We start from the raw sequence: 13,159 nt of genomic DNA on the forward strand, positions 1-13,159 counted from the left end.
AGCTGTCATACTTCAATTCAAACTGTTACTGATTAATGATTAAACAAATAGTTGTTAAAAGTATAAACTGCTTTCATTTTCTTTAGTAATACAAACCTGTAGATAATATTAATTATGTGGGACTTGAAGAAATTATTTTATAATGTATCTGTCTTTTTGCAATATCTATATTTTACCAGCGAAAGTCTTTGTGTCTGAAACACTCCAGATTAGATGTTACTCGATCTATTAAAAACCTGAGGGAATTCAGCATCCCATACATTATTTGTCTAACATAGTAAGTAAGTTTCTAACTGGTGTTCCACCACTGAAAGGAAGGTGTTCCATTGTGAAAGAGCTTCTTCATGACTCAGGAACATAGAAAAAATGTCTGGGAGAGAGGAAGTGAGAAGACAGGAGAAAGAAGGAGTAGCATAAAACCTGTTAACAGTGGCCAAAGCCTCAACATTTAAGCACTTTCTATGATGATAATATTCACAGATATATGGACAAGAGCAATCCTCCTCTGTACATAAGACAGGAATTCCTCAAAAAGGATGGTTCAGGTGGTTGAAGAGTGTTGTCTCATGCAGTCCATGCTGAATCACCTACACCACAAATAAACACATTTAATTGACACCTCTATTTCAGACAAGTGAAGTGAATACATAATTTCAACGCAGATTCTGAAATCTTGAAGTATGATGCATTGTCAATCAAAACAGATCTGTCACGTAACCTACATCTCAAAGCATCATCAGATTGGAACATTTGGAGATGAAAATAACTTTTGAAATTAATCAATAGTCTGTTAAAATAATTATCTTCTTTAAGTATGTAAGTTAGCTTGCTGAGCTTGAAAGTTTGTTTTCAGACATTTCGTCACCATGTTTAGATAACATCATCAGTGAGAGTCCCTGTGAAGTGCTGGTGGTATGTTCTGCCTCTCTATTTATATTTATATTTATAGGCCTTAGTTTCTTAAGGTGGGTGATGTCATTTCCAGTTATTCTTTTTCAAGGGAAGATAGATAAGGTGTAAATCAAGCTCAGCGAGCTAACTTACACACTTATCATCAACCTGAGCTAAAGTTTTCTCAAAAATCACTAATTATCATATTTAAAAAGTTGGAGGATATATTCCACCAGGTTCATATAGTAAGCACTGAAGGAAGCTCTATAGTTCCCTGTTAGACACATCAAAGGGAACAGAGGTTTTGGTTAGAAATTGGAGCCAACTTGATAGCTGTTGTAACCTTCTCCATCCCACCCTTTCCCATTGGATATTAATAAACTCGTTGAACTTTTATGCAATTCAGATGCATTCATAGTTACTTTCTTTGTCAAAACCCTCTATTACCAGGTTTATCACATGCAATGTTCAAAAGTTATGATGGTCAGATCGAAACATACAGGACAGAAATTTCTGCTTCATTTAGGATTTAAAGTGCAAGTTATGAATCTCATCAATGAGTGGTGACTATCTTATTTCTGTGCATTTTCATCTCCTTAATAGCTTAATTTACGTCATTTTAATGAAGGTCACAACTATCTTCGCCTTACCTAAGAAACTAGATGGTGCCAATGTCCAACATGAAAATCCAACTTGGCAGCAGCAGCAGCAGCAGCAGTTCATTGATTGCTTCTCTCGACACTCAAACAACTCTGCCTTCTCTGCAACATCCTTCCAAGCTCCATGGACAGCATCTTTGTCCAACCTTTATACATGCAATGGACATAATTAAACCACTAGTCTCAGCACATCAACATGGATGGTTTCTGACAAAGTCACACATCACTTCTGACCTGAGGAACACATGACTTGCATGCTTTTGCAAGATAACTTTGACTGCAGATTCATCTCATGCATCTACACAGGAAGCATCTTATGGTTCTGAGCTTACTTTCTTAGTGCTTACTCAATCACTTGGATATACTTCCCCTTATTTCCCATGTCCTGACCACATTTCCTGTTTTATTTTTATGCCAGAGTATGATGAATAGCTTTTGAAGTTCATTCATTGCTTATCTACCATAATTCCTTTAAATAATGTTCCTCAATTTACCATAGTTAGCTTGTGCCTTATACCATCAGTATTTCCTTTAGTTAAATTCAGGACTCTAACCTCAGAAACAATTATGTCACTGTCCACCTTAATGAAGAACTCAATCCAATTATGGTTACTCACTCTTAAGACGCCATTGACAAGTAGATTATGAATTATTCCTTCTTCATTACACAATAGTAGTCAAGGATGGATGGCCTTGTTTCTAATTGGTTCCACAATGTATTGATTCCTAAAATGATCCTGTATGCAGTCAAATAATTCTTCCTCGATGGTTTTGCTACTGATTTGATGTGTCCAATCTATATGGAAATTGAATTTGCTGTAATTACAGCTGCACCTTGATTACAGACATTCCTGATTTCTGTTTTCATGCCTGCTACATAGCACTACTGCATTTTGGGGGTTTATATGCAACACCTACTATTATATCCTACCCCTTTGGTTTGCTAAACTCAACCCATACAGATTCCATTTCACCATATACTCCTTTACAATTGCATTAGTTTCCTTTTTAAACAACAGTGCCACCCACCACCTTTTCCTTTGTATCTGTCCTTTTTAGAAACAGAAAACCACTGGATATTCCTGGTCACACTACAACCACAACTATATTTTATCCACTATATCATACCTGTTTAGGTCGATTTGCACAGCTAATTCATCTGCTTTATAGAGAATGCTCAGTGCATTACGGCACAAGGCCTTAAGGCTTGTCATTTTGGCATTACTTATCACATCTTCTGTGGCCCGGCTTGATTCCAGCAGTTGAATTCATTGCCTGCCACTTTTACACCATATGACCATAAGATGTCAGAGCAGAATTAGGTCATTTGGCCTATTAAGTCTCCTCCATCAATCGATCATGGTTGATATGTTTCTCAAATACATTCTCTTGCCTTTGTTCTGTAACCTTTTATCTTATTACTAATCAAGAACCTATCTATCTTTGTCTTAAATGCACTCAATGACTTGACCTCCTCAGCCCTCTGTTCCTCAGATTAACCACCCTCTGGCTGAAGAAGGTGTTCACCTCAGTTCTAAATGCTTGTGCCTTCACTGTGAGCCTACACCTCAGGTCCTAGTCTCTCTCACCAGTGAAAACATCTCTATGTCCACACAATCCAGGCCTCTCAGTACATAGTAAGTTTCAATCAGATCCCTTCTCATCCTTCTAAATTCCACTGAGAATAGACCAAGAGTCTTCAACCAGTTCTCATATGACATGCTCTTCATCCCTGGGATCATTTTTGTAAAACCCCTCTTGATCCTCTCCAAACACCAGCATGTTCTTCCTTAGGTATAGGGTCCAAATCTGCCCTATTGCAATATTGCAAATACAGTTTGACCACAGTCTAATACAGATTCAGCAGCACATCTTTGGTCTTCTAATCTAGCCCTCTTGAAATAAATGCCAATATTGCATTCACCTTCCAAACTACCAACTGAACTTGTATGCACCTTAAAGACAGTTGTGATCTAGGACTCCCAAGTCACTTTGTGTTTTAGATTTCCGAAGCCTTTCCCTGTTAAGAAAATAACCTATACCTCTACTCTTCCTACCACAGTGTATAACCTCATATTTACCCAAATTGTATTCCACCTTCCACTTGTTTGCCCACTCGCCCAGCCTGTCCAAGTCTTTCTACAACCTCCCCACTTCTTCACCATGATCCGTCCCTCCATCTATCTTTGTGGTCATCTGCAAACTCAGCAACAATGCCCTCAGTTTCTTCGTCCGATCATTAATGTATAGCCAGAATAGCTTTTGTCCCAACACAGATGCCCGTGGAACTGAACTATTCACTGACTGTCATCCTAAAAAATATCCCTTTACCCCTACTCTCTGTTCTCTGCCAGTCAGTCAATCCTTTATCCATGCCAGTATCTTACCCTAACACCATGGACTCTATTTAACAGGCTTGTGTATGGCACGTTGCCAAAGGCCTTTGAGAAATCCAAATAGATCATGCCCACTGGCTCTCCTTTGTCAAACTTACTTGTTACCTCTTCAAAGAATTTCCAACAGATCTGTCAGGCATCTTATTTTACTATGCACTCCCAAGAACTCAGTAAGTGCATGCTCAATAATGGACTCTAAAATCTGACCAATGACTGAGGTCAGGCTAAACAGCATATCATTTCCTGTCTCTGCCTCCCTCCCTTCTTAAACAGGGGCGTTGCATTAGCCATTTTCCAGTCAGCTGAGACCCTCCCTGACTTCAGTCATTCCTAAAAAAATCACCACCAATGCCTCCATAATGTTGGCAACTAAATGTTACAGAATACAGATGCTTCAGTCAGGACAGAGAGGGAAGTAAAAGATGGGGGGAGGTTGGGGGGGTGGAGGATTTGCATTGCTGGTCAGGGATGATATCACGGCTGTGTTAAAAGAGGACACTATGGAAGGCTTCAGCAGTGAGGCATTATGGGTAGAGCTGAGAACTAAGAAGGGTGCAGTTACATTGTTGGGGCTGTATTACAGACCTCCCAACAGTGAGCGTGAGGTAGAAGAACAAATAGGTAAGATGTAGAGGCAACAGGGTGGTGGTGATCGGTGATTTTAATGTTCCCAACATTGACTGGGATAGACCTAGTATCAGAGGTTTGGATGGGGCAGAATTTGTATGGAGCACCCAGGAAAGTTTTCTAGAGCAGTACGTCAATACTCCAACAAGGGAAGGGGTCATATTGGACCTGGTGTTGGGGAACCATACCAGGTTGTCGAAGTTGCAGTGGGAGATTTATTTTGGAATAGTGACAACAATTCTGTAAGTTTTAGAATATTCGTAGACAAAGATGAGAGTGGTGCCAAGGGATAAATACTAAACTGGGCCAAGGCCAATTATATCAAAATTGGGCAGGAGCTTGAAAATGTGTATTGGTTCACATTTGATATGTGGGAGGTTTTCAAAGATGGGTTGAAGATAGTGCAGGATAGGCATGTCCCTTTGATAACAGGGGATAAGAAAGGCCAAATTCATGAACGTGGATGACAGGAGAAATCGTGCATCTAGCCAAGAGGAAAAGGGAAGCGTACATAAAGTCCAGGCAGCTAAGAACAGAATGGGCCTTGGAGGAATATTGGAAGAATAGGACCAGTCTTAAATGAGGAATCAAGTGGGTGAAAAGGGGTCATGAAATAACTTTACTGAGCAGAATTAAGGAGAATCCCAAGGCCTTTTATTCTTATATAAGAAGCAAAAGTGTAACCTGAGAAAGAGTTGATCCACTAAAGGGTAAGGAAGAAAGATTGTGTGTCGAACCTGAGAAAATGGATGAGATTTTCATTGATTACTTTGCATCAGTGTTGCTAAGGGAGTTGAGAGAGGAAATAGTGGGGGCCCCTGACAGATATCTTTGTAGTATCCTTAAAGACAGGTAAGGTGCCGGAGGACTGGAGGGTTGCTCATGTTGTCCCCCTGTACAAGAAGGGTAGTAGGGATATTCTAGGTAACTACAGACCAGTGAACCTGATGTCAGTGGTGGGAAAGTTGCTGGAGAAGGTACTGAGGAATAAAAATCTTTTTATATTTGGAAAAGAATGAGCTTATCAGTGATAGGAAACATCGTTTTGTGCTGGGTAGATCGTGCCTTACCAACTTAATAGAGTTCTTTGAGGAAGTGACCAAGTTGATAGGTGAAGGAAGGACTGCAGATGTCATATACATGGATTTTAGTAAGACGTTTGATAAGGTTCCACATGGTAAACTAATGGAGAAAGTGAAGTCACATGAAGTGCAGGATGTTCCAGCTAGGTGGATAAAGAACTGGTTGAGCAACCGGAGATAAAGAGTAATAGTTGAAGGGAGTTTCTTGAAATGGAGAAAGTTGACCAGTGGTGTTCTGCAGAGATCAGTGCCGGAGCCACTGTTGTTTGTAATACACATAAATGATCTGGAAGAGGGCATTGTTGGTCTGATCTGTAAGTTTGCAGATGACATGAAAGTTGGCGGAGTAGCAGAAAGCATAGGGGATTGTCAAAGAATACAGGAGAATATAGATAGACTTGGGCAGAGAAGTGACAGATGGAATTCAATCCAGGAAAATGTGAGATGATGCATTTTGGAAGGTGTAATTCTAGAGCAAACTATACTGTAAATGGAAGAGCCTTTGGAAAAGTTGATGAGCAGAGATATCTGGGAGTTCAGGTCCATTGTACCCTGAAGGTGGCTGCACAGGTGGATAGAGTGGTCAAGAAGGCATAGGGTATGCTTGCCTTCACCAGACAGGGTATTGAGTATAAGAACTGGCAGGTCATGTTAAAATTGTACAAGACTTTGGTTCGTCCTCATTTAGAATACTGTGTACAGGTCTGGTCACCACATTACCAAAAGGACGTGGACACTTTGAGAGGGTGGAGAGAAGGTTTGTGAGGATGTTGCCTGGTATGGAAAGTGCTAGCTATGAAGAGAGGTTGAGTAGGTTAGGATTGTTTTCATTAGAAAAAAAGGAGATTGAGGGGGGACCTGATTGAGATCTACAAAATCATGAAGGGTATAGACAGAGTAGATACAGATAAGCTTTTTCCCAGGGTGAGGGATTCAATAATGAGAGGTCACAAATTCAGGGGGAGGTGTGAAACATTTAAGGGGGTTATACATGGCAGGTACATTACACAAAGGTAATAGGTGCCTGGAATGTGTTGCCAGCAGAGGTAGTAGAGGCAGGCACGGTAGATCCATTTAAGGTGTCTCTGGACTGATGCATGAGTAGGTAGGGAGAAGAGGGATACATATGCTTATGAACTGGATGATAAGTTTAGATAGTGGATTTGGATTGGTTCAGGCTTGGAGGGCTGAAGGGCCTGCTCCTGGGCTGTAAATTTTCTTTGTTCTTTGTTCAGCTATCTCTTCATAACTCACACAACACTAAGTTATAATCATGATTAGAGTGGTGCTGGAAAAGCACAGCAGGTCAGGCAATATCCCGAGGAGCAGGAAAATCAATGTTTTGGGCATAAGCACTTCATCAGGAATGAGGCTGGAAGCCTTGGGGATGGAGATAAATGGGTGGGGCTGGGGAGAAGGTAGCTGAGAGTGCAATAGGTGGATAGAGGTGGGGGTAAAGGTGATACGTCAGAGGGAAGGGTGGAGTGAATAGATGAGAAGGATGATTGACAGCTGGGACAGGCCATGAGGACAGTGCTGAGCTGGAAAGTTAGAAATGGGGTAAGGTGGGGGAAAGGGGAAATGAGGAAACTGGTGAAGTCCACATTGATGCCATGGAGTTGAAGGGTCCAGAGACAGAAGATGAGACGTTCTTCCTCCAGGCATCGAGTGGTAAGGGAGTGGTGATGGAGGAGGTCCAGGACTTGCATGTCCTCGGCAGAGTGGGAAGGGGAGTTGAAATGTTCAGGCACGAGGTGGTTGGGTTGATTGGTGTGGGTGTCCCGGAGATATTCTCTAAAGTGCTCTGCAAGAAGGCGTCCAGTCTCCCCAATGTAACGGAGACTGCATCGGGAGTAACAGATACAATAAATGATGTGTGGAAGTGCAGGTGAAACTTTGATGGATGTGGAAGGCTCCTTTGGGGCCTTGGATGGAGGTGAGGGAGGAGGTGTGGGCGCAGGCTTTGCAATTCCTGCGGTGGAAGAGGAAGGTGCGAGGAGGGGAGGGTGGGTTGTTAGGGGATGCGGAGGGAACGGTCTTTACGGAAAGCAGATAGAGCTGGGGAGGGAAATATATCCCTGGTGGTGGGGTCCGTTTGTAGGTGGTGGAAATATTGGTAGATGATGCGATTTATACGGAGGTTGGTGGGTTGGAAGGTGAGGACCAGGGACGTTCTGTCCTTGTTGCAGTTGGAGGGGTGGGTTCTGAGGGTGGAGGTGCGGGACATGGATGAGATGCGTTTGAGGGCATCTTCAACCATGTGGAAGAGGAAATTGCGGTCTTTAAAGAAGGAGGTCATCTGATGTGTTCTGTGGTGGAAATGGTCCTCCTGGGAGCAGAAGCAGTGGAGGCAAAGGAATTGGGAATAGGGATTGCATTTTTACAGGAGGCAAGTGGGGCGAGGTGTAATCTAGGTAGCTGCGGGAGTCGGTCGGTTTGTAGAAAACGTCAGTGTTGAGTCAGTCATCGTTGATGGACATGGAGAGGTCCAGGAAGGGGAGAGAGGTGTCAGAGATAGCCCAGGTGCATTTAAAGTCAGGATGGAATGCGTTGGTGAAGTTAATGAACTGTTCAACCTCGTGGGAGCACGGGGTGGCGCTGATACAGTCATCAATGTAACAGAGGAAATGGTGCAGACTGTTGCCAGTGTAACTCCGGAAGATAGATTGTCCTATGTAGCTGACAAAGAGACAGGCATAGCTGGTGCCCATGGCTACCCTTTTTGTCTGGAGGATGCAGGAGGATTTTTTCCTGATGAAGGGCTTATGCCCGAAACATCGATTTTCCTGCTCCTCGTATGTGCTGACTCAAGATTGATCTGACTCACACCTTTAAGGCATTGTCTGAGCTGAGATGTTACCTTTTGATATAAAACCTTAAATTATCTTGAGAATGTGACTTAAAAGAAGTTCTGGGATTTACATACTAATGAACCAATCCAGCAAATCCATTGTAAAAGATGAAAGACTTAACAATCTAGGTTTGTTCAATATATCATTGCATCAATGTAATCTTTTGCTATAAATTCTGTGTCTTATGGTCCTGCTTCACAACTACCTGAAGAAGCAGCACTTCGAAAGTTAGGGATTCCAAATAAACCTGTTGGACTATAACCTGGTGTTGTATGATTTTTAACTTTGTCCACCCCAGTACAACACCGGCTCCTCCAAATCATGACTTCAAAACTCTGCAGTGTAGTCCATCTGGTCTGGATGATTTATCCACCTTCAGGCCTTTCAGCTTCCCGAGCACCTTCCCCTGAGTATTGGCCACTATTATCACCTCTGTCTGATTCATTTGATAAGCTGCTGGTGTCTTCCACTGTGAATACTGATGCAAAGTACCTATGCAATTCACTTTGGTAGCAAGAACAGGCAGGCCAATTGGTGTCTAAATGGAAATACATTGCAAAAGGGGGAGGTGCAATGAGACCCGGGTGTCCTCGTGCACCAGTCACTATAAGTAAGCCTACAGGTACAGCAGGTGGTGAAAAAGGCAAATGGTATATTGGCCTTCATAGTGAGAGAATTCAAATTCAGGAGCAAGAATATCTTGTTGCAGCTGGAAAAGACCACACCTGGAGTATTGTGTGTAGTTTTGGTCTCTTATCTGCAGAAAGATATTCTGGTTATTGAGAGAATGCAAAGAAGGTTTACCAAACTGTTTTCAGGAATGACAAGACTGACATTTGGGGAGGGATTGGATTAGTTAAGATTATTTTCACTAGAGTTAGAAAAATGAGGGAGGTCTCATAGAAACCTATAAAATTCTAAGAGAACAAACAGTACAGATGCAGAAAGGATATTCTCAATGACCAGGAACTCCAGAACTAGGGTCATAGTCTCACGATAAGAGACAGGCCTTTTAAGACAGATGAAGAGGAATGTCTTCACCCGAGAGTGGTGAGCCTGTGGAATTATTGACCACTAGAAATTCTTGAGGCCAAAATATTTAAGATTTTCAAGAAAGATTTCATAATAGTTTTTAGGACTAAAGAAATCAAAGGATATGTGGAGAAAGCAGGAAGAGAGCAGTAAGATGCAGGATCAGCCATGATCATATGATCATCAGCCATGTAGGTTTGAATGGCCTACTCCTGCTCCTTTATTCTAGGTTTCTTTGGGTAATGATGGAGCACTGCAATGTGAGGGGCATTTGCTGTCTTGCTTGTTTTAAGGTATGTGCTTGGGGTTTAAGTATGGCAGCAGCAGCGAATGCTTCCAAATTTCCTGCTGCACAATTCCACAAGATGGACACCAAAGATGCTGGATGAATGATATATTGAGATGGAGAGCAGGGGATTGCAAGAGAAAAATCCACATGAACTATGGCAGCCTGGCTGTCATGCACCTTACTATAAAAAAGCCAAAAAAAAATGGGGAATTATATCCCAGAAGATTTGGGTAGGTAGTCTAGTGGCATAACCACATGTTCACCATACTGAGTATTTTTAGTTGGGATGTTCTGGAGAAATTTCTATGCTGTATTTAAGAAATGTGTTTCTTGTTGATATCCCACAAGATATTAAATAAGAATGGAAATTTCCATATCAGTGCAAAATTGTATTTGATTTATTGGAACTATAATTCTGATAGAATGCGAATAGCCACTCTATTTAAGTTAATGGGGCCTGAATCATGTTATAGCCAATACAGATAAGGAAAGTTTGTGTTCTACAAGCAACAGTCTAAATGCTTCAATCACATTAAAGCCGATTCATGTTGAAGAAACACAAATTATAGCAGAATGGACTGTACGTGCAGTCTTAATGATTCAAGCAGACCAACTTATATATTTTGTTAAGTTCTTGACAATCATCATCCTGCAACAAATATTTTCAATTGCAATGCTTCTGTGAATTCAATATTTTAATTTCCTAGATTGCTGTGTGCTTGGTGGTAGCAATTTGTTCTCAGTAAAAAAGTATCATATTGTTTTCATGTTATACCTAATTTCTTCATATTCAGTGTGATTGAAGGTTTCTTCCACCAAATCAATAGTCAAATTTAAAAGATTTTAATATAACTGCAGTTCCTCTGGCCTTGTTGCCTCTGTCATACTAGTGGCTCTTTAATGGAAGGAACAAAATATTCCTTATTTCATAAGCTACCAAGTAGTGTTCATTCTTACAGATGCTAGATGAGTTAGAAGATAATTAATGGAAATTCTAAGCTTAAGCAAAGAAAAAATTCTTAGTTAGTTTGCACCTATTTATGATCAATTCACAAAGATCTCGCCAAAAGCAGTGAAGCTTGTTTTTTTTTCTGCATTGTCTCTATAAAGTAAAATTATTCTACTAAATTCCTGTCTGGAAAAAGAAGAAACGTTGATAGCTTTTACAAGAGCGCAAAAATGTTTGTTTGTTTGATCATAATAAGAAATAGCATAATATTTATTAACATTTTATTCTGTGCTTACAGCTTTTGTTTGTCATCACAACAGTTTTCTAATTTATGGATCGTTAGAACAGCCTACGATAAACAACTGGTCTCGTATCACTCATGTGTCAGTGTTATTTGCCCTGATCATTAGTATGACATTTGCTGTGTGTGGATACGTTACGTTCACAGGTTATACACAAGGTAAGGAAGCAGTTTAGCTTAAATAAAAATTCCAGAGGTAGGATTTCTGTCAGGATTCCTGGTCTATTTCCAAAAATTCACAGCCGAATGGTAAAATCCTTGGATTAAGAATGTCATAGGTCATTTATTTCATTTTCTTTGGGTTTCTATCATATTTCACAGTTGCTGAAGGAGATTGGGGGAACCTCTGCAGAAATTACTGATGGAAATGTTGAGAATGATATTGATTTTGTTTCATTTATGAGTTTGGTTGACTGTTAATAGTTTTTCAGTGTTCCTGCACCCTAAATCAACATTGATTTCAATTATCGATATATACTTAAATGGAGAAAGTAAAAACTGAGACTGACAATTTGAAGAAAACAGAATAAATGAAAGGAATGAGTCAAACGGCTGTCCTAAAGGCATTAAAGAAATAGGAAGAATGTTCTTTTAAACTTTGGCAACTATTCTTGGCCCTTCATTACTTATTTTGGACCATATTTTTGAACTCTGCCTTGATAAGAAGTGTTGGTTGCACATAATTAAAGTACAGAACATCCTCGATTATCCAAACGAGACCTGCAGGGTTATTTGGATAACTGATAGTTCATATAACGTTTTTACAGGACCTCGAGATCTTGTTCGGATAATGTGAAATTCAGATTACTGATGTTCAGATAATCGAGGTTGTTCTGTACTCAGATGAACTTTCTTCAAACTACTTCTTTGGTAATGTCACAATTAATCTATATGGTTGAATTTTTCTCAACATTGCCTACTTTTGAGCATGAAGTTGAGAAAAAATATTGAGACACAAAGGGCTGAAAAATGGCAAGTCATATACATTTTTGCAGGAATGTAGAATACAGAAGTAGTGGTGATGTTGACATTGCACAAGAAGATATGTTCTGGCACTATTAAGTGAATGTATGTAGCTCTTAGCATTTCATTGTAGGAAGAATATTAGGGGTGCACACCATTCACATAAGAAAGAGATGAGTTCAAGCAAAGCTAAGACTGGGACAGAGAAGGGTGATCTCTGGAGATTGCCAAAATTATGAAAAATTAGTTTAGATTAGATTACTTACAGTGTGGAAACTGTAAAGTCCACACCAACCTGCTGAAACGCAACCCATCCAGACCCATTCCCCTACATTTACCCCATTGACCTAACACCATGGGCAATTTAGCATGGTCATTTCACCTAACCTGCACATTTTTTGGACTGTGGGAGGAAACTGGAGCACCCGGAGGAAACCCACACGGACACGGGGAGGATGTGCAAACTCCACACAGTCAGTCGCCTGAGATGAGAATTGAACCCGAGTCTCTGGCGCTGTGAGGCAACAGTGCTAACCACTGTGCCACCGTGCCGCCCACAAACAGAAGTCATCCTTACATCACCGCATAGGGGAGCATCAACGTGGGCCACAGTTTAGGAGGGCCATTGCCCTCAAGCCAGGTAGGACACAAACTACAATCATAAAAAGTTATGAGAAGATAGATAATAACTTTCACAAGTTGGTGAATTAAATTGTTTAAGGGTTCCAGTAGTTGTCTTTGAGTTAAATGAGCATTGCAAATCCCTCTCTTTAAGTGCTCACTCATTGGGAAATAATGAGCTGTTGCAACCTTCATGCATTTGCAGTAGCTAATAAAGGTAACCATCCTCAAAAGACACTTTTGCAAGTAATCAGGAAGATCTTTTTGATGCAAGTTCCAAAAGGTCAGCTGCAGGACATGTTGCTGATACCAGCATTGAGGTGACCTGCCAGGAGGTTAACATGGGAAAGAATGGATATAAAAGGTCATAAAGAATCATGCGGGATCAATGGGGAGACATGGCCAGATTGCGACCTCATACTGAACATCAGTCAGAAAAGGGGAATCACAGCAGCCGGAAAGATGTATTCTAGAATAAAAATGTCTGTCATTGATAG

The 13,159-nt window shown here is 40.8% G+C and overlaps 1 protein-coding gene across 1 annotated transcript in view; it reads left to right on the forward strand.

Annotated features, from left to right (window-relative positions):
• slc38a11 (solute carrier family 38 member 11) overlaps positions 1 to 13,159 on the forward strand; it is an 87,087-nt gene that overhangs the window by 58,888 nt on the left and 15,040 nt on the right. Inside the window, exon 8 of the mRNA XM_060827756.1 lies at positions 11,076 to 11,237. Within this exon, the coding sequence (XP_060683739.1) occupies positions 11,076 to 11,237 (162 nt within the window). The remainder of the gene's footprint in view (positions 1 to 11,075; positions 11,238 to 13,159) is intronic.

Source organism: Hemiscyllium ocellatum, chromosome 7 (genome assembly GCF_020745735.1).
Source record: "Hemiscyllium ocellatum isolate sHemOce1 chromosome 7, sHemOce1.pat.X.cur, whole genome shotgun sequence".
NCBI lineage: Eukaryota > Metazoa > Chordata > Chondrichthyes > Orectolobiformes > Hemiscylliidae > Hemiscyllium > Hemiscyllium ocellatum.